The sequence below is a fragment of the Pogona vitticeps genome, chromosome 5 (assembly GCF_051106095.1).
Source record: "Pogona vitticeps strain Pit_001003342236 chromosome 5, PviZW2.1, whole genome shotgun sequence".
NCBI classification, from domain to species: Eukaryota; Metazoa; Chordata; class Lepidosauria; order Squamata; family Agamidae; genus Pogona; species Pogona vitticeps.
This window is the reverse complement of record NC_135787.1, coordinates 159,949,089-159,970,740: the sequence shown is the minus strand read 5'-3', so window position 1 is coordinate 159,970,740 and position 21,652 is coordinate 159,949,089. Positions and strand designations below refer to the sequence as shown.

General features: G+C 40.8%; 1 protein-coding gene across 3 annotated transcripts in view; it reads right to left on the bottom strand.

Moving 5' to 3' along the window:
* Positions 1-21,130, bottom strand: part of LOC110076089 (retinoic acid-induced protein 3) — a 37,266-nt gene extending 16,136 nt beyond the window's left edge. For 2 of the 3 annotated variants that reach the window (XM_020787952.3, XM_073000200.2), the window contains exons 1-3: positions 16,242-21,130; positions 14,839-15,064; positions 865-1,805 (exon numbers count right to left, since the gene is read on the bottom strand). In XM_020787952.3, the coding sequence (XP_020643611.2) occupies positions 865-1,777 (913 nt within the window). In that variant the 5' untranslated portion in view covers positions 1,778-1,805; positions 14,839-15,064; positions 16,242-21,130. Of the gene's footprint in view, positions 1-864; positions 1,806-7,406; positions 14,780-14,838; positions 15,065-16,241 lie in introns of those variants that run through there. The other variant, XM_020787951.3, reaches the window with a different exon arrangement.
* Between the last annotated feature and the right edge of the window lie 522 nt (positions 21,131-21,652).

Sequence of the window (21,652 nt, the reverse complement as noted above, 5' to 3'; positions counted from 1 at the left end):
CAGTTGTAAGATTGAATCCATGTGACGGAGTGAGCGTCCATCGCTTGTCCCAGCTCCTGCCAACCTAGCAGTTCGAAAGCATGTAAAAATGTGAGTAGATAAATAGGTACCACCTTGGTGGGAAGGTAATGGCATTCTGTGTCTAGTCGCACTGGCCACATGACGACGGAAACTGTCTTCGGACAAACGCTGGCTCTATGGCTTGAAAACGGGGATGAGCACCGCGCCCTAGAGTTGGACACGACTGGACTAAATGTCAAGGGGAACCTTTACCTTACTCTAGCTGCAAGTACAATGCTAAGCAACAGGATCTCAGCCATTGTCATTTGTCTTATTGGTAAGTATAAGTAATTAATTACCAGGATCTCAGCCATTGTTATTTGTCACATACATAAGTGTAATTAATTAATTTCCAGTTGGTTTTCTGCTTTGATTTCCATGACACTTTGATCTGGCTTTCTGACTTCACCCTCTAATCAAGGCTGATTACCCTTGTCAGGCAAATGATGAATGGCAAAAATGAACAAATAAATGAGCGGTGGCTTTTCAGCTTCTTTCCCCTGTTTTCATCATGTCTACCAATGGGCCAGCATAACAGGAACTACCAGGAGGCTGGCCATCCAATTATGGCTCAAGGGCATCCAGCAGTACTTCATATGTGGTCCTTGTTTGCACTTCACAACCTCAAATGGGAGCATGGGAAGCTGTCCTAGGGAAAAGCCTCAAGCTACTTTTGCTCTGTTCAGTTCTGTTCCTGAAACGACCCAATTATTTTTCAACTCATCAAAGGCACGCTTTCTTCTTCACACAAAGCACTTGCCAATCCCACAGCTCAGCTACAGATAGCATAATGGTTTCTCATACCTTGTGTGTTGTCTTCTGGAGCATAGGCTTCATTCTCTACTCCATAGGTTTTCTTCAAAACTTTAGGCTGACAGAAACTATTCTCTGGAGGGTAGTCCCCAGGCTTTTGTGGACTGGTGAGGAAACAGAGTTCAGGAATTGCGTACAAAATCAGGAAAGCCCAGCCATTTGCAACCAGAGCAATACTGATAACAGGATCATCCCACTGTGGTCGTTTCTCTAAATCTGTGTTGCCTCTCATCAACATAGTGATCCATGCCACCCAGATGCCTATGGAGACCAAGATGGTGAGGAATATGTGTACACCATGCCTCTTCCATCTTCTGTACGACCCGCAGAACACACACATTGAAACTACAAATAGCAAGGCCATCAGAAAAAGCATGTAGATCAGAAGCAAAACAAAATCATTACGTCTTCTGTCATCCATCTTGGGGCCTTTTAGGTTTCCAATATTGATGGCTACATATTGTATGGCTATAATTATTTGCACAGTACTCAAGCCGATGGTGATAACCAGCAACATCCATGCAGACAGTGGGCGTCTTCCTCTCACTAGCTTGACGAGGTCAAAGGCATGGGCAAGAAGACAGGCAAAGCAGAGGGCAAAGAGGACTCCAAAAAGGAAAAAGCGGGTGGGGCCAGTTCCCTCGTTCATCTTTATGATGAAGGCAAAAGTGAGGCCAAAGATTCCTAGAGTGCCCAGAAGGAAGAGGAACTGAATAGGGACCAGGCTTCTTTTTGTGTTATCTTGGACTTTACAGATAAGAAAAAGGAGCACTAATGTGAGGATGAATGCGGTAACCACACCAGCTGTAGCAAAGGATTCCAGAATGATGCCCCAGGCAGCTTCGGTGTCACAGAGGAAATAATAGTCAGAAGATATGTTGCTGCAGCCTGGAGGTGTTGCCATGTTGCCTCTGAGTGGTTCTGTGGGATTGCTGTGGATTAAAAAAACAAAACTAGAGATTATAAGAATGTAGAAAATAATGAAACAATAAAGAGGCCAGTAATGAATTAGATCAAGTCGTCTGGTTCACTGGATCATATGAATGTATTCTGAAGCTGCCTTATCCCTGCACCATCTAGTCCAGAACTGACTATGCTGATGAGCAAATGTTCATGGACTGAATGAGACAAAATAAGCAAAAAGAGGCAGTCCTCTCATGTTAAACAAGAATGGGGCACCAAAAAACACAAACATAATAAAAGGACACACACACACCAGAACCAGACTCAAAACAAATATGAACGTTTTCACAGTGCACATCCCTAGTGTCTACAAGGAAAAGAGATTCTTCAGTGGTGTCATTCAATTTATGAACTACTTCCCCATGAGGCTTGCCTGGCACCTACATTCCCAGCTTCTTGACTCCCGATGAGTCAACTTATGAGCTTTGTAGCACCATGTACACTGATATATTTGGATAGTTACCCAAAAAAGTCTTAGCTATTATGTGACCCTCTGCTTCTCGAACCTGGTGCTGAAACAGTAAGCCTGATTACATGGATGACATACCTTGCCCTATACGTTGAGGTAATTTCATTTAATTTATAATCATGTGACAGTCATGTGATTATAAATAGCTGCTAGTGTTTGCAGCTGCCCAGATCCACTGCAATCTAGGCAGCAGCCTGGCTTCACTGCCCATCAGCTGGGCAGCGCACCACCTACCCAGCCCCAGTGGCAGCTTTGATGCTGCCACTCTTCTCAGTTGGCTCCCAGCCACAGCTTCCTATAACATGGGGGTGAACATGCTAAGGGCTGCTGAAAAACAGGCCAAGAGCCCTAGCCAGTATTGCCTATAATACCCACTCCAACTTTAACATAACGAGAATGAAGTGCATAGAGCAACCTCTAAATGAGGCCCGAAATGCATTCACTCAGCCCACAACAAAAGTCAGCTGTGTGACAACTGTGCTGAGCTCAGACTTAATTATAATTAGAGCACACCCATTGCAATCATTCGGCCTTAAGTCCATCTCAAATAAGTCATACAGATGTCGGTTCTGTCTAGGTCTGGATACTAAGCTCCTTGTAATTATCTGTTTTCTCCATCTACTGGACAGTGACAGGTATGGCTTCAGGGCAGTGAAAACTAAGAACTTGTCCCATAGCTCAAATATAGCATGAATATATTATTACTAAATGTATTGTTTCTCCAATGGGAATCTGAGTGCAAGTTAATTTATTCACTGGAAGGACAGATCCTGAAGCTGAGGCTCCAGTACTTTGGCCATCTCATGAGAAGAAAAGAGTCCTTGGAAAAAACCTTGATGTTAGGAAGGTGTGATGGCAAGAGGAGAAGGGGACGACCGAGGATGAGATGGCTGGACAGTGTCTGCGAAGCAACCAACATGAACCTGACACAACTCCGGGAGGCAGTAGAAGACAGAAGGGCCTGGCGTGCTCTGGTCCATGGGGTCACGAAGAGTCGGACACGACTAAACGACTAAACACACACACACACATGTTTTATGATAATTTTATTTTATAGTGTATTATATACATTGGTTCTACCTGTAAACTGCCCAGAATAGTGCAGTGCACTAATGGGGTGGTATATAAATGAAAAAAATATATACAAATAATTTTCCGTGCCAGAATATCCTATCTATGATTTTAGTTTTAGCATCTCCCTGGACATACAATGGTCTCTTAAATATTTATCAATAGAAACAAACCTGGAAGAATGGAGTAAGCTACAATTGTCACTGATGGGAAGAATTGCAATGATAAAAATGATGATTTTGCCCAAACTTTTATTCCTCTTTCTAAATCTACCAGTATTACTAAATTTTAAACACTTGGATCATCTGACAACAAAATTTATATGGAAGACTAAGAAACCAAGAATAAAACTTAAGCTATTACAGGATTTGAAAGAAAAGGGGGGTGCAAGACTACCGAATTGGTTATTATATTATAAGGTGTGTGGTATGATATGGATAAAAGAATGGATAACTTTAGTAAACCAAAGATTATTGAAATTGGAGGGGCATGACTTAAGTATGGGTTGGCATGTATATGTGTGGTATGAGAAATATAAGGAACAATCATGCTTTACGGAACATATTGTATGGAAAGCATTAGGCCTAGTGTGGCATAAATTTCAAGCACAAACCTACAAGAAAATTCCAATATGGGTAGCTCCTATAGAAGCTTTTACATTGAAAGTGTTGAATCAGAAAGGAATGTTACTAACATATAAAGAATTACTTAATAGAGAACAAAATATAAAAAAAAATAAACAAGAATTAGAGGAACTAAGGGTGGCGACAGATTGGTGGTCATTGAATAAACTAGAATCAAGATATAAAAAAGATAAAAATATGGGCTTCTTTGAGGGTGAAGTCCAGGTAGACAAACTGTGGATTTACACTGATGAGAAAATAATAAAGAAAATGTATACATACCTATTGGAATATGATCTGGAGGATGAGAGGATAAAGGAGACAATGATAAAATGGGCAAGTAATTTTGGTTATAATATTGATATTGATCATTGTACAATGATGTGGAAAGAGTGTTATAAAATGATTAAGCCAGTAAACTTAAGAGAAAATATCCTCAAAATGTTTTATAGATGGCACTACACCCCTGTAAAGCTCGCAAAAATGTCAGAGGGTAGCAGCAGTATTTGTTGGAAATGTTAAAAAAAAAGGAGGAACTTATTATCATATGTGGTGGACATGTGAAAAAGCCAAGGGCTATTGGTTACAGCTGTGGGAAATAATAAAAGGGGTTACTCAAAAGAAATTAAATTTCAAACCTGAAATAGCACTACAGTGGTGCCCCACTTGACGATTACCTCATTAGATGAGGAAATCGCAAAACGATGTGTTTTTTAAACAACAATTGGTTCCCTGCTTCGGGAACCAATTTTTTGCTTAACGACAATCAAAACAGCTGATTGTCGGTTTTTCAAAATGGCTCCCCACTGTGTTTTAGGACGGATTCCTCGCTATGCAGGCACTGGAAAATGGCCACCCTATGGAGGATCTTCGCTGGACGCTGAGGTATTTCGCCAATTGGAACGCATTGAACCGGTTTTCAATGCATTTCAATAGTGTTTTTTTTTCTTTTGCTTGACGACAATTTCGTTCTACAGCAATTTTGCTGGAACGGATTATCCTCGTCAAGCGAGGCACCACTGTACTAAATATTATGCCAGAAGTTACTGATAAGAAAATTAAATATTGTTTGAAATATATATTTATAGTGGCTAGGTTACTCTGGGCCCAAAAATGGAAACATGAAGACATACCTACGATGGAGGAGTTCCTGAAGAATGTTGGATATCATAGAACTAGACACACTCTCAGAAGCACTACGAGAACAACCAAGGGACTATGCAAAACGAAGCTGGAACTTAATACATGTTTGGGCGCAGGGGCAGATCAAAGCTTAGGGCAAAATGATCTATGTTTTTTTCTTTCTTTCAATGCTCACTGGAAAACTTGGAAATCTGGGACTTAATGAGGTTGGAATCTCTGTCCTCAAAGGGGGAGGGGGGAATATTTTTTTTTCTTTTTTCTCATTTTTTTTTCTATTTTTTAATCTTATACTGTATTTTGTTTGTAGTTGGTAGGTTTATATGTTCAAATAAAAAAGAAATTTAAAAAATAGAAACAAGTACCACAGTTGCTGAGAATAATTTTCTTTTTTTAAAAATTGAAGATTGCACTCCTATGCACTTCCATCCTCATACTCTGGATTTACTGAGATTTATTTCGGTGAATATACACAGTGCTAATTTACAGATCATTCATTCTCTGCCTCATTTGCCACCCTCCATACTGCAAAGAGCTTAATTCCACATGTTATGATTGCTACTCATAGTTGTCAAAGGAACCAAATAGCAGTGCTTACATTTAAACAGATGAAGACGCATTGAAGCCAATGGGACACAAAGAGGCTTATAACACAACACAAACAGCTTCATTTCAGGTGCTCTATTTTTTAAACTTATCAGCTGTGAAAATGCAAAATAAATGTACCGGAAAGAGGCAATGGCATGCTTTATGCAACTGTGTATATATAAATAAGAAACGTTGAGATTATAACCCAGCAGGTTTCATACTCAAGGAAATGGTCAGAAAATGGATGCCAGCTGCTATCTTGGTACCATCAAAAAATATGACAAGAGACTGCCATGCCAGATATAAAACCAGCAATGAAAGAATGGAATTACTATTACAGACTACAAATTGCCTGTCTTTTGTACCATTGTAGTGACAAATACATGAGTGATATGTGCTAGACACACATTTGGTTATTGACTTTGTTTAGATGTGTTGTGCACTATTGTTTCTATATTTATATTACATTAACGGCTATGTCTTATTTTGCTCATTTAATAACCCATCTCTCTAAAACACCCAAGCTGGAGCCAAGTTAGATGTGATGGGAAAAGATCCATATGACAAAATTGGTTTGTTATACATTTCTCATGATAGAGTGGGGAACGGGGGGAGGCAATTTCAAACTGTAGCATGGGGGGGGGAAGTGAAGGAGGAGAGGAACCCTTTCACTTTTCCCAACATCGCCTCAGAAATTGCACCAAGCTATTTCTCTCCCAGAGTGGAACAATGATCAGAAATAATCCTCACCCAGAGAAAAAAATGTTTGAACCTATTGCCTGCTTTGATTTTTTTGATTTTGCATTTCACACCCCTCTGGTATTTGTTTTACAGAAACGGTCAGTAAAATCAATTACATTTTTTAAAAAAATAACCAGGAGCAATACAGTTGGGGAGAGAAATGCCAGCATTTCAACTTCCCCCTTCTTACCACTCACATTACGCTACAAAGGTCCCTCATTAAAGAGCTTTGCCATATACTGGTTTCAGTTATGTTGCCATTGTGCCATTTCTGACATGATTTTTCTCTTGTAAATCACATTGTGTATACTATCAAAGAAAAGTGACTTTAAGAATAAACAAAATGCTTAATAATTATAATTCAATATGTGTGACCAACTGCATACCTAACTATAAATAGAAACATAAATAAAATAACTGAAACACATGAAATGCAATGAGTCTCATAAAACCATATTAACATAAAGAGTTTCTTATTAGTCAAAGGACCATCTAGTCCAAACTTCTTCTTTCCCCTCATGCCCCAGGTAAGTTGTTCACTAAGCAGTATATCTGAGGCTATTCTATTTCAGCCGGACTACAACCCTGTAAAGTGTGCACGGCTGTGGATGTAAAAGGCAAAGAGAAATTGGCTCAGTGTCAGGTATGATTTGAGTGTAAAATACACCCTTATTTCCCCAAATCAATATTATACCACTGTACCTTCTGGCATTCTGATATGTTTCTCAAGGGGTCCTAATGGGGGAATGCCCTGGATAGCTTTCAAGACACTCATTTTGTACTCATCCTTCACCTTTCTGACATTACAATCAAAAGAAGAAGCAACTTGAAAGCTGCAATGCAGCAGGTAAAGCTGAAGAAACGCAGAGCCGACACTCCCTCTTATCAAAGTTAGTGCTCAGTCCCATAACGGTAGCTTGGGTATTCATTTGCCTCACCTCTCTTCTGGCTGGGAAGTAGGAAAGAAGTCTTCTTTAGCAGCAGAGGCAGACCAGAGAAATACCTGCACGGCCCGCTCCGCAAATAATCTCCTCTCCTGTTGTTTTTAGCCTCTCTCCCTGAGAGACAAGCCTCAAAATTGTTCTCGCATACTCTTATGAAGAGCTTTAAAAGCAAATGAAGAGGGGAAAGGGGGGGTTATAGGAAAGAGATGGGCACGCCTATTCCAGTTCCACTACTCCCTGTGCTGTTATAAATATAACATCTTGGTGCCAGGAGATGAAGTAAAAAAATTCTGACGTCAACTGGACAGTCACCCTTAGTAGCTGGGTGGAGAAGGGACCTTTGCCTGTCACAATTCCACAACTGAATGCTTTGCCATTTATTGAGTCAGCCGAAAAATAGTATCTCCCTGGGTGTCAAGAAATCAAGTGGGATTGAGGGAGACCCTGGCCCAAAAATATCATTCTTCTTTTCCCCTCCTTTGTAGAAGTTACTCTAAACCAAGCAATGGAACTAAGTATTAGAAGGATGCCATGAAGCACAAACAGCAAACCTAGCACCCTGGTGCATGCACACACACTTTCTCTTTTCCTTGCATTCTTTATCTTTATAGCACAAGTTCTTCATGACTGCACATTTTGGGGTATTTCCTATCAGGAACAAAGGGGCAGTTTTTGCTGTGTAGGTGTTGCAAGATAAAAGATTAGAAAGATGCGTTGACAGACACGCCCCAACATTGCTGTGCCTACATTTTACCTCAGCTAGTCACACATCAGCACAAAAGTTCATGCTCTTGTGTGTTCAAGTGACCATAGAGAAATCCTGCAGGCATATGTCAGGATTGTGAGACACATTCTGTTTGATTGTTTGAAAACATCTCTTCCCTACCAAATTGCCCCTGCTGCCAATGTCCTTCTAATTAGACCAACCTAGGAGGTGCCCGAATACATTCTTTTATTCAGAGAAGTCATTTGAGTGTTGTCATAGCACCAGCTCCCTTCCCAGTTACGATTCTGTTTCAAATTGTAAGGAAACCAGCCAACTTACCTTTCAGGCTGACATCTCTTTGCTACTGGTTGGTTAACATCCACAAGGAAACAATTTTTGTGACTTTTTGTTTTGTTTTTGTTTAAAACAGATTTTCCAACTGCAGAAATGCCTTGCTGGATCCTGCCCCCAAAAAGCCAAACACAAATCTTCAAGGTGAGTGCTTGCTCTAGTGTCTGTTGTACTACAGTCAAAAAAGCCTGCCAATTTTCAGTACTGATACAGGTGAAACAGAAGTCATTCTGGCCAAAATGAAATTGTTTGTATCTAGTTTGGGCAGACAGATATAAGTATGTATTTCTCCATCTGCAGATCTATCAGTTTCCAACTGAACATTTTTCCCAATTAGACTTTTTTTTCCAGCTGCACATTTTTTATCCAACTACAGTATACACTTTTTAAAATATAATGTATCTAAAATAGTGATTGGTGGATGAAGGGTGGTAAATTTCATTACAGGCCACAAGAAAGGAAGGAAAAGGGCACAAGGACAACTCAAAAAATGTTGCTGTATGAGGCAAAGAACAAGATGTCATCCTTCCCCAATTCCATCTACAGAAGTGAACGAATGAGCAGTTTCATCTCAGTTTAGGATGGGAAGCAGGAGGGTGGTTTCCACTCAATATGAAGATTATGGGATGTAGGTCGTGAGGCATCTTCAGTTCTTGACGAGAAATAAGTAGCTGGGGGCTCAGGCAGAATGATCAGAGACTACCACAACTATTTCTCCGCATCTGATCTTTATGCTGACCACACACATCCTCTTTCCAGAAGTACAATCCTCCACCTGAAGGGCTATAAAGTGACAAACATCCTTTTGAATGTCCCCTCCATTTGAAGGCCTGTTAGTCAGAGCCGAATTTAAAGGCAAAGGACCATAACATTAGAAAAAACATTTCTAATTTTGCATCTCTGCTTTGAAATTAGCATATGAACTTTTATGCAAAACTGCTTCTGCTTTTTCTTCCTTTTTGACAACATGCAATTGTCTCTCCCACTGACGCTTGCGGCAATTGCCACATTTTGATTAATAACAGCATCAGCCCAAAGAAGGGAAATAGCCCTGTAAGCACAGCACACTCAAAGTGTGATCCTCTGGCAACTGAGTAACAATGGCCTATTTGAAGTTTGGAATAGTGCTTGTGGAGGGCCATGAGGTGGGAAACAATCAGTGCTCACAGCAAGATTGGCTGCCAGGATGATGATATGGACAGGTGTGGGTCCCCAGCCACATGGCCTTGCAGTGCAAGGAACTGAAGGAATGGAATATAATTTTAATATTTCACTTAAGCTGTCAAAACATCTAAAGCTTGCCTGAGGCTATAAAAACAACAGGTGCAGTCACACCTTGGGCTAATCTGGAATATGTTTATGCCATGTGAAGTAACTTTTTGGCTCCCTCTGTAACATTTCCAAGAGCATTTCCAGTTTTTAAACTTTATTTGAACAACCAAATTTGGTTAGAATGGCAAGAACCATTCCTTTTCGTGTCAAATGATACTGTCTAGAAGTGATGCAAATCATTTCACATAGCCTGGTAAGAAGATACTATTGATCCCACGTGTTTTCTGACTGCCATGCATTGTCATTGTCAGAAAGAAACATAAAGTTTGAAACCATTTTTAAAGGGGCAGCTATGTTGGTCTATTACGGCAAAAATAACATTGAAGACTAATTTATTACAGGAAGTGCTTTATGGGTCACTTCAGCAGATCCACGAAGTGTAAACCAGAATTTCAGGTATATGTAAAATCTGACCTTTCTTCCTCAAAGCATAGACTCTTCCACATGATAGAGGAATGCGTACGGTTTGTTGCAGCTAGCAAGCATTCTTCTACAAGAATTGATTTTTTTTTTCTTATAACTGCGGTGGGCAAGACTGGCAAGCCTTCTTTTTTAAAAAAAAGATTCTGAGAACATTTGTACAATGGTTTGCGTGAGTGATTAGGATTCAGCAGACCTGGGTTCAAATTCTCACTCAGCAATAGAAACTGATTGGGAGGTGGCAATGGTAAAACTACTTGTTAAGTACGTATCTCGAATACTTTCGAAATCCTATTAAGGGTGTCCATAGGTTGGAAGCAACTTGATAGGACATTAAAAAAAGAAAGAGATCCTAAGAGTAAGTATTGTCAATGTAACTTTTCAGGCAGAAGAGAATATAATGTTTGGTGTTGCTTAGATTTCACTGCCAGAGTAGAGAGGTCCTTACTTTGAACAATTGGCAAGTGTCTCTTGGCACAGTAAATCCTTTTAGCAGGCATTTGGCTGCACAGAAGTATCGCAGCCACGAGTGGTTTGGGACAGTAAAGGTTCTCATTTTAAAATAAATGGCTAGATGGCTATCCTTGACTGACAGTTCTTTATTCAAGCCAGCAGTTATACTACTGGCTGCCATTTCATCTAACTTTACAGAGTAACTTCAGCTTACATTACCCTTCAGACTGAGAGTATTAAGGTTACAAATTGTGCCAATGCCTAAAACAAGGAAATAGCTGATAACTGCCAACACTTTAAGCAATTTTTTAAATTTTATCTGACCAGAAGGATCCTTGACTGTGAAGTTTTTTATAAAGGTAGTTGTTATAATGTGTTGCTGCCATCACTGCCATCACCACTATCCACTTTATAGTTTCTGTTTCTTTTATTTGGACAGCCTTTATACTTATATTTGTATTTATATCTTACTCAGTGTGGTATAGTAGACAGAGTGGCAGACTAGAGCTCTAGAGATCAGGTTTCGAATCCTCACTCGGCCATGGAAACTCACTGTGGGAGTGGAACTGGTAAAACCACCCCTTAAATATCTTACCTTGAAAACCCTATTAGGGTCACTAGAAGTTGGTTTCGACTTGAGGGCATATAACAAAAACATGTCTTATTGTTCCATGGCTCTTATATTTTAATCTGTACTGAAAACCACACCAGGTTTTCAACATATGATGAAGAGGTTTGAAATAAAGAAACCATAGTGTGTACTAAGGATTGAAGGGATATTTTATTAACAGACTGGCCCTAAGGTGTCTCAGATGTAAGTCACTAACTGTGTTTATAGGACTGAGGCTAATGTAGGCAAGTTGCTTTATCTACTTCCACTTTCAATCCTGATTTAAGGTTGCTCTTATTTTCTCTCATAATAATCACTTAGTACTCCACCCCTAAAACAGTCACAACTCAGAATCTTAACTGTGAACCACAGTTGCAGAATTTGCGCTGTGATTTTTGAAAAGTAAAGATAATCAGGACACTAAGCTAGATGACAAACATTCTTCTTTAAATAATTGGGGTTTGGCCACCAATACAAGTGATAATACTGTTGGAAGTAAACAATTCTGTATGAGTAAAAGAATCCTGGATTAGATCCAGACTTAGTCATACAGAGAACAAACTCATAGAACTCAATGAGTTTTAAGTGACCAAGTTTGTTTATGTTAGCTATTTTTAAAAAAAAAGACTAGGTTTGGGCCCAACCTTGTGTATTTAATTAGTAACATTCTGAATAGAACATTTTAATGAAACTTTAGTTTATGTATTGTTCTTACAACTTTTGGTAATTTGTCCAGCATTGCAAAGAATTTGGGGGTGAGGGGTGGGCTAGCACCATGTTGCCTTGATGTAGAGCAAAAGGGAATTTATTAAAGTTTCGCTCCCTCCTCCAGGAAGCTCCCTATCGCATTCCCATTTCTCTCATTAATTGAGAGATCAGTCGTGCAGTGGGGAGTCTGCCAGGGCAGAAGGGATGTATATGGGATTTTTCCTTCCGCTCTGCATTTAGGCAATGGGATAACAACTTTGGTCTTCATCTCTTGTTTTCTATACAACTGGCACGTGTAAAACAGTTCTCAGGTCTTGCCATTTTAACAGGCAGGTCGTGTGGTGTGGCAGGTATTTGATTAGTCTTGGTTTGCTTTGGTTTGAAGCAGCCATGGGGGCCCTGAATCACACTGAGGCTGTGACTCTGTGTGTGTTTTGGAGAAACAGGCCCATCACTGAGAGCCGCAAGATAGCCTATGGGACACTTTCGGATGGTATATTACTCAAGTGACAAGTATACACTAGTGGTATACTCTCTCTACTTGCTAAAATCAAAGTGTCCAAAAAGCCTCCACATGAGTCAATGATGGCATGTATTTAAAAAATTAAGAAAGCATCCAGTTGTACAAAGAACTGTGTTGATGGAGCTATAGGGTGGGAGTAAGAGGTGAAAGGAAGTCCACCCAAGTGTTTAGGATGAGGTCACATGCTTCATGCGAGCCTCCAAGTGAAGTGCAGCTCACTAGCCTTCTCCAAGAGCTCATGAGGGGCCCAGGGCGCCTTCTGCTCTCTGCCTGCCAGGCACTGCCCAGAGATGAGGAGTGGTGGTGGGAGGCGGAGGCTGCTGGCCTTGATTCAGCCTAGTGGGTCATCATCAGTTGCACAAGCCTTGTTTAAATATACACGGGGAGAGACTAAAGTACTCACTGCTCTGGAATGCCTCTGAATAATGTACATTTTTGTCCTATTGGCTGGCTATCAAATATGCCTGCTTCATTCCTGCTGCTTAGCTACATACAAACATGTCATAATGACATCAAGAAAACACCCTTCGCCTTCCTTTTTTTAAAATTTAAAAGATTGATCTAACAAATTTACACTTCAAAAAACCATTTCTCAAAAACACTCCTTTCAACACCAGTGTCTGAAAGGGATATTTGATCATGTATCTACTTCCTATTCTGCAGTCCGAGCCCTGTTTTACTACACGTTTACACCAGGAAACCACTCCTTCAAACTCCAAAGCAGGTGAGAAGCAAACAAGTCATTAAACTGAATATAGGAAAGGATAGAGCCTTAAAGAGAAGATGAAGGCTTCATATTCTACCTTTGTTTTAGTAGGTATAAATCTGACTTGCAATAAGGAAAGAAAAAAAGTTCAATTGGAAAAAATCAGTATGGTTGCCAGGTCTCAGAGTACTAAAAGTAGTCAAGGCTGTGATTCTCTAGGTCTCTGAGCCCACATCCATGTGCTGTACTTAAGATTATGTGGAAGCTATGTCCCAGTGAGAATGGTGGCCATCCATTTGCTGCAGGGACTGCCACAGAAAAATGTTTTTACTCATTTACTCTTTCCAAATGCTTGCCTTCCCCACCTTTGTGACATCACAAACCTCACCCACCCCTAGTCTTATATTTTGGCCCTGAATTTCAAGGAATGGGGTGCTACTGACCTGGCAACAATGAGAGGAAGCCTGCTACCTGTGGGCCATTTTTACTCCCTCTCCGGGCACAATTCTTGCCAGGGGTGGCCCAAGATTATTTTTAAAATGGTGTCTCCCTCTGTGTTGTTGAAGAGTAGCCAAAGGCCCCCCTTCATTTATGTGTTATCGTAACACATAAATGAAGGGGGGGGACCCCAAGAATCTTTCCTTTTTCCTAACAGTGAAAATACAATAAAAAATAAATCAATTGTTCAAAAGTTTTTTGGTTCCATGTGTTGAACATCACAGAATAAGTCCATGCAACTTCAGAAAGATATTGCAAGGTGCAATTTATGTAAAAACATGATACCCGGCAGTGGCATATTAGAATGCAACTATGTTATTCCTCTTGGTCCTAACAAACCATGGCTAATTTTTCTCCTTGGCCAACACATAATTTACTTTTAGTAATACAAAGGGGAAGTTATATCTAATGGGATGCCCTGGTCAGGTAGATAAAAAATCCTCCAATCTTGTGGGAGAAATACTTTTGTTCAAGAGAAGACCACAGGATATGCCTGTAGAAAGTCTCAAGTCCAATCCGTAGTATCTTTAGGTAGGACAGAGAAAGATCCCTGCCTGGAATACATTGTTCTACCAAAGAACAACGTGTGCAACAATAGAGGAACAGAAGCATTGGATTCCTTGTGATTCTTTGTCCCACCTCAGAGAATATTTTCTCTCACACACACACCTTTCTCTCCACCTTAAAAAAGGTAAGGGCAAAGTATAAGGACTTCAATCATGAACTTTTATTTTTCCCATCCTTTGGCTGCAGGAAGTGAAACACCGAGCTCTCGCTGAGAAAATATGTCAGTCTTTTGTGTGGCCCAAGTAATGAGGAGTTGAGAGACTGCAGATTGATTGGTCCTGACAGCAGCAACCTAAACCTGGAGTTTTAGCACCTATTACTAATGTGTGTGTCACATACTGAGAAAAAGAAGTCTTCCAGGAATTAAGCATTAAAAAGGACTGTTTAAGAATGACTCCTATTAGCACAATTAATCAAGCATGTGCATTTGCCTAGAGAGAGCAGGTGTCAGAAAAAGAGAGATGATGTTTGAAATAAAGAAGACCTAGAAGGTCACCATAACTATTAATTTAATAATGCAGCGTTCCCCACAGACATTTGCCAGGTGCTTACTCTGATCAGTTGTGAATGGAGGATTTTTCTGCCTCTGGTGTCAACCTATTTCATATCAAAGTGATGCCACATTTCCTCATCTTCACCGATTCTTCTTCAGTTTTACTTCTCTTGTTCTGGAGCTGACGATTACCACTGCTGGAAAGGAGACATCATTTTGCAGATTCATTACATGTTCTCGGCACTCTGCTCTGCTCCAGCTCACACCAGAAATGACCACTGAACCCTGTGAAGAAATAGTAAACAATAGAAGGTCTAGGGGGGAGTGTGTACAGATCACATTTCTCTCACCACTGGAAAACAGTAACCAACCTAGAGCCACCTGCAGCTGAGGGGGAAATACTTCAATCCTCGTGCAGCCCTGATGTCTCATATTTTAGCTTAGCTATGCTGAAGCTGGGATCAGGGAGAAAGCAGGAACTCTTTTGTTGTGCTCCCTCAATAGACATGAGATGTGTTTCTGGAATCCACCCTCCCTTTCACAATGAGATATTTTTAAAATTAGGAGAAATGTGAAAATAATACTGAAATAATGAATAGTCTACTGAAACAAAGTGCCATTTATGGCCGTATATGTCATTGTTTCTTGATACGTGTTTGCCCTGGTCACAAACAAGGCTGGGTGTGTGTGGTCTGTTTATCTTAAAAGTGTGGTGGTGGTGGGAAGTCACACTGGAGGCGAGAGCTAAACCTTCACATCTCCTTCACCTTATCTCCCCCCTCCTCTCTACAGTGGGGTCTCGACTTACGAACTTAATCCGTATTGGAAGGCAGTTCTCAGGTCGAAAAGTTCTTAAGTCGAATCTGCATTTCCCATAGGAATGCATTGAAAACCATTTAATCCGTATCTGCTCTTTTCGTCCATAGAAACTAATGGGAAGCTGCTATTCTGCCTTCTGCCACTAGAGGGGGATATTTTTTCTTTTTTCCTTCTAACCTAAGATGACTTAGCTTTTAAAAAAGGGGGAAAAAAGAGTTCGTAACTCGAATCTAAGTTCGTAAGTCGAGTCCATATATTCCTATGAGAGCAGTTCGTAAGTCGAAATGTTCGTATGTCGAGCCGTTCGTAAGTCGAGACCCCCCTGTATTCATATCTGACCATTCCCAAATCACTTCTAATAACAGAACAATGAAAAGGAGGAACTGCCTGAAAGAACGAACTGTGGGGAGGTAAAGTTGGAGAGGGCAATGGTAGGTGGTGCCCTTTGTGGCTGGAGGGTGCGTGTGAATGGCACATCAGCCGATCATGGGTGGACCAGCGTGATAAGAAGAGCCAGGACAGAAGCATATACAAAGATGCACAACCAAACACACAGGCAGATATGCCCGCAAGCATTCATGCATATGCAGACAAACAAAAAGGCAGGCAGATATTAGCTCAGATAGAGTTTCACTCCTACCACCTTGATTCAGCTGACGACTCAGCTGAGTAGATAAATACAACCTGTCCTCCAGATTAGAAATGTTCTTTCCTGATGCTGCTTCCCTCTCTGCTTGGTTTCATAGCTGGGGAGTTGTCTTAATGGTCCATCTTCTTTTGTCCATTTTCTCCTTACTCCTATGAAATGTGTTGAGGCTGGGAATTTAGCAGCAGAGGAACAGAAGGGAGTTCTTGACCTCTCTGCCTATGGTAAGGAGGCAAGTAGGAGTGGGCTAGCTGAGGGTAGCTTGTGGGGATGAATGTCCCACTGCACAAAAATTACTGCTGGTGCCAGTAATTTAAATACTGCTTTAAATGGCAGCGGGGCTGATAGGAAGATGACAAGATGGTTTGCATCGCATTTGGGTACAAATGTAGAATGACGTAGAGTACTATCTTGCTGATATTTCCTCTTACAGAGGGGTGGATGGGACTCAGTTTTCTATATTGCATAATTGTCCCAGAGACCAAACATGCAGTCTTATAAAACCAACTGGCCAACCCTCAGGGAGGTCAACAACATCCAGTTTTCAGTAGCACTTTAGCAGCCAAAGAGAGATAAATCAACTTTGTTTACTCTGCACATACCAGTTGCCACGTGATATGATTCCTGGGTGCATTCAGAAAAACCAGTAGCTTTACAAGCTTCACAAGGCGTCCTTCCTCAGGCAGAGGTGACTCATAGCATTTGCTGCCTAAGGCAATGCCACAACACACACAAATTAAGGTACAGAATACCCCAAGACATTTTTACACTCAAGGCCAAATATCAGCAGTATCTCTCTCCATCCCTCATAGTAAACATGCAAAAATTGCAATGTAAGTAAGGATTTGATGTCCTTTGATGACACCCAGAATCTGCTCCCTGAAGCAGACACATCACTGCCTAAACGGAAGGCTATCAGCAAAAGCACAAGCATCCACACTCATTGACTGAAAAACCACAAAGTCTGCCATTTTCTACCCAACAATTGAGATCTCAATTGCCAGGTGTATAGATTTCCCTGATCATTGCAATGACTGATCCAAAGGCACCCTGCGAATACAGAAAACCTGACTGAATCAGCAAGATTTTTATACTGTACCCTAGTTATTACATATGTGGTGTCCTTCAGAGAAGCTTTATTCCTCCGTAAATTGGGAGCACAAGGAAAGCAAACTGTAATAGGCATTTAAGGGTCCCAATTTTATTGCCATAATTAAATTCCCAACAGAGTAATCCAATGGATTGTTAACTGTTGCTGAATTCAGAGCAGTTTTTATTTACAGTAACCTGAGTTTCATTTCCAAGTGGAGATCTGAACACAGATCTCCCAAATCCTAACCCAGTACTCTAACCACTATACTGCACTGACTCTATTTCTAATTTCCAGGTTTGCCATATAACTGCTAATATAGGCATGTAATTTTTTTCTATATGATGCAGGTAGTCCCTTTTTGGCAAGAAGAGTTGATTATTGAAGCAACCATCACTTTTTCAACCCAGTCTGCTTTAGTGTGGAAAGGGGAGGAAAAACTGCTTGATTACCCAGGAAGGAAGGAAGGAACTATAAAAGAACATTGGGGTTTTAATATTACTAAAGATCAAAGTAATTAAAGTAATTAAAATTGTCTGAAACTCCTAACACATAACCATTGGCAGCCCATGACAACTAGATTTCAGCACAGGATGCTGATGTGCACAATCGGTGATGCATCTTGGCTCGGAACTTTAAAGGGAAGAGAGGAGACGGCATCCATTACTAAATTGCCAAAATAAATTTACCATCATACCATTACTACTGTACATACCATAATACTAAAATACCAGCATTTACTAGTACTACTAACACTTCCGGGTGCATTATGTATAAAGAGAAGAACTATAATAATAGTAACATTAGAACTGCAGAGCTGGAAGGGACCCTACAAGATCATCAAGTCCAGCCCTGTCAACGAGTCACAGTGGGGAATCGAAGTCCCAACCTTTGCAGCCAGAGACCTAAACCACTGAGCTATCCAGCTAGTATTTCACACAAGGAAATATTAGGCATCTCTACTAAAGTGGAGATGGTCTCTGTTGAAGACATCACAGCCTGCAAGATATTTGCCCACTGCTCCATAACGTCAGGGTTAAAGTACACAGGACTGCCTGAATAAGACAGAGGGCAGGCAAAGTTCCAGAGTTGGACTGGAGGACATTGACTGTGCAGACAGCTACCACAGCCAAAGCAAAGGATTTGTTTCCCTAATGACAGCAAGCATGGCCACTGCTTTAGAAAAAAGTGACTTAAAGTCATTGATACTTTCTGCCCGTAAGATGGTATTATTTGCGTATCTTAAATTATTGATTTTTGTTTCCACTGAGGTATAGAATCTCTGTGATTCCAGGACCAATGAGAACTAAAAGCACCGGTTGAGGATGGCTGTTCTAGAGCAGTGGTCACCAACCTTGGGCCTCCAGATGTTCTTAGACTACAATTCACAGAAGCCTTCATCATCACCTCTGCTGGCCAGGATTTCTGGGAGTTGAAGTCCAAGAACATCTGGAGGCCCAAGGTTGGGGACCACTGTTCTAGAGCATGTGTGGAAGAGGCAGCCCACAATTTTGAGCTAGTCCATTCAGAAATATATTCCATTCAACTCACAATGTCTTGATCTCAGTACATTTAGGATATAGGATTGTGGTATGTAGGGGTCATCACCAATGCATTCTAATCTTAGAAAGTGGATTGAACAAGATCTTCCTTTGAAACATCTGAGACACTTAAGAAATACTCCAAAACTTAGGAATCTTTGTTACATGGTATGTCAGTCACTCATAACTCACCATATATTCCATGGTGCCTTGAAATTTTGCCTTATGACAACTGTTGGGAAACTCCATAAACTCCTGCCAGCATGAAGCTGATAAGATTCCTCCCCACCCCACCATTTATAACAAACAGCCTTGGTATTTTAGAGCAACAGGTCTTGAAAGGCATAATTAAACTGGCCTATGATTCTAGCCTGAAGACTTACCTAGATAAAAACCAGTGAATTTCAGTGGAATTTATGGCAAAGTAAACTTGCATAGGATTGCATGGCGAGCTACACGCTTGATGCTACCATGTTTTAAAATATTGTTTCAAACTGCTGGAAGTTCACAAGGCAGAAAGTTGCTTTTACTCTGGGTTCTTATACTGCCCTTCTCTGCTGTTTCCCATGAGGACAGGATCCTGGGCGGCAATAAAATAATCTTCTGTGGGAAGGAACCTTTTTTTTTTCTTTGATCACATTTAGAGGTTTGCAACGACCCTCCCTTGAGATTATTATAATAGAAATGTGTCCTGTTGTAAAAAAACAAATAAAATGTGGCTGAAAATGAACAGAAATCATGTGTCACCACTGTTTCCCAAATAATTCCAGTGTAATGTAAACATGTTTTTAAAAAGGTGAACCATGGTACACCCTTAAACCTATAGTAAAGACTGGGGGGGGGGGGGAAGCAATTGGTAACTGGAGTACCAACACCAATTTGAAGCTGAATGAAAACTTCCCTGGGTTAGTCATGGTCGCTCAGTATAACCTACCTCACAGGGTTCTTGCGAAAATAGAGGGGGAGAGAAAAGCCCTGTATGCCACCTTGAGGTCGGTGGAGGAAAGGTTGGGTGCAAAGGCACTAATACATATGTAAGGGACTGAATCCTATTAATGTTTGCGTAACATTTAAGTTGCAATGGCTAATTGTGCCTAATTGATGAGATTCTGGGCACATCTTGACTGTGCAAATCGGTCATGTAACCAAGACTAAATGTGGCTGACACATGCCCCAATACTTTGTCAATTAGCTGCAACACGACACAAATATCAGTAGGATTCCAGCCAATCTATTCTTTAATCAGTCCATCCACTTTTGTCTTATCTTTCCATGCAGGACTTCAGAAGGAAGGGTACAATTGCTTTCTGTGTGGCAAGTTAAGCTGAGTAACAAAGAAAAAGAAAAGAATGATGATAACACAAAGATCCATAAATAAGAGACAAAAATAATGGAACACCTTTCTTTCATGAACTTGCCTATAAGAGAAAAACATTTATTTCTTCTTTTTTAAATTATTTTTTATTAATTAGTGGCAGCAGGTGCCAAGCTGGTAAGGTTTCAAGCCCATCAAAGGACTCTCTGTGACCCAGGGTATATTTTTCAAGATTGCCATCACCTTCATTGTGCTTCAAGACAGATTTCCACAACCTAGTATCCTCTCTAGAAGCTTTGGATTAAAACATTCTTCACTCCCAGCCTGGCTGGGTAGGATGATGGCAGTTGTAGTCTAAAACTCTAAAAGACACTTGGACCTGAAATGCTTAAGTGATCCTGATGGCAATTTTTAGAGTATATGTTTTAATTGTATTTTAATTGTTTTATCTTTTTAATTGTATTTTAATTGTTGTAAGCCGCCCAGAGGCCTTTGGGTAGTGTAGTGGCATATAAGATAGGTAGGTAGGTAGGCAGGCAGGCAGGCAGGCAGGCAGGCAGGCAGACAGACTAGTAATGGAAGATGAACTAATGAAAGGTATGGGGTTCCTTCCCAGTCCCATCAGAGTTTAGATCATATTCATGGGCTCCTTGCCTGCTCTTTAAGAGGTGAGAGCCTCCAAACACATTCCTTCACTTATCTTATAAACAAACAGAGCAAAATGTGTGGGTCACTCACAAGCCATGCCTCAGGAGAAGATTTAATAAATGTTTAACCAGCAATTTACTGCCTGTGAGATGTGAAAAGCAAACCCACAATCTCTGGCTAATACAGTACAAATAACACACAAGGTTGCACAAGGATTCTTGGCAGGCCCAACACCTGCAGACGACAGAAAGCCAGGCCAGAAAAGAAGGGCACTGCCTGTCCCATAAACAGGGCTCCCTGTCACAGCACAGTTGCAAGCGCAGCATCTAGTACTGGGCATGAGATTTAGAATTCCTGAAATCTCCACCCTCATTTTTCAAAAGGAATGAGTGCATTTCTAGGCTGTGTGCAAAGTCTGGGAAAGATAATTCTTTGGACTACAACTCCCAGACTCCCTCGGCCAGTATGAACGTTCTGAACAGAGGCAAGACAGATTTTGTTCCTGGGGGGGCCCTCAGACAGGTTGGGTGAGGCACATTGCCCAACTCCACCTGTACCTTGATGTGGGTTTTCTCAGGACATTGGTGCAAATGTTAGCTATCTCTTAGATTGACTATTTCAATGCTCTGTAGTGGGGCTCCTTCTGAACCTGACCTGGAGATTACAGCAGGTCCAGAACATGGTGGCCAGATTGGTGAGTGGTGCGAGCAAATTTGAGCACATCACTCCAGTCCTGGCTCACCTGCAGTGGTTACCCATTGTACCCTAGATTAGGTTCAAAGTTTTGACTCTGACATATAAAGCACTCCATGGT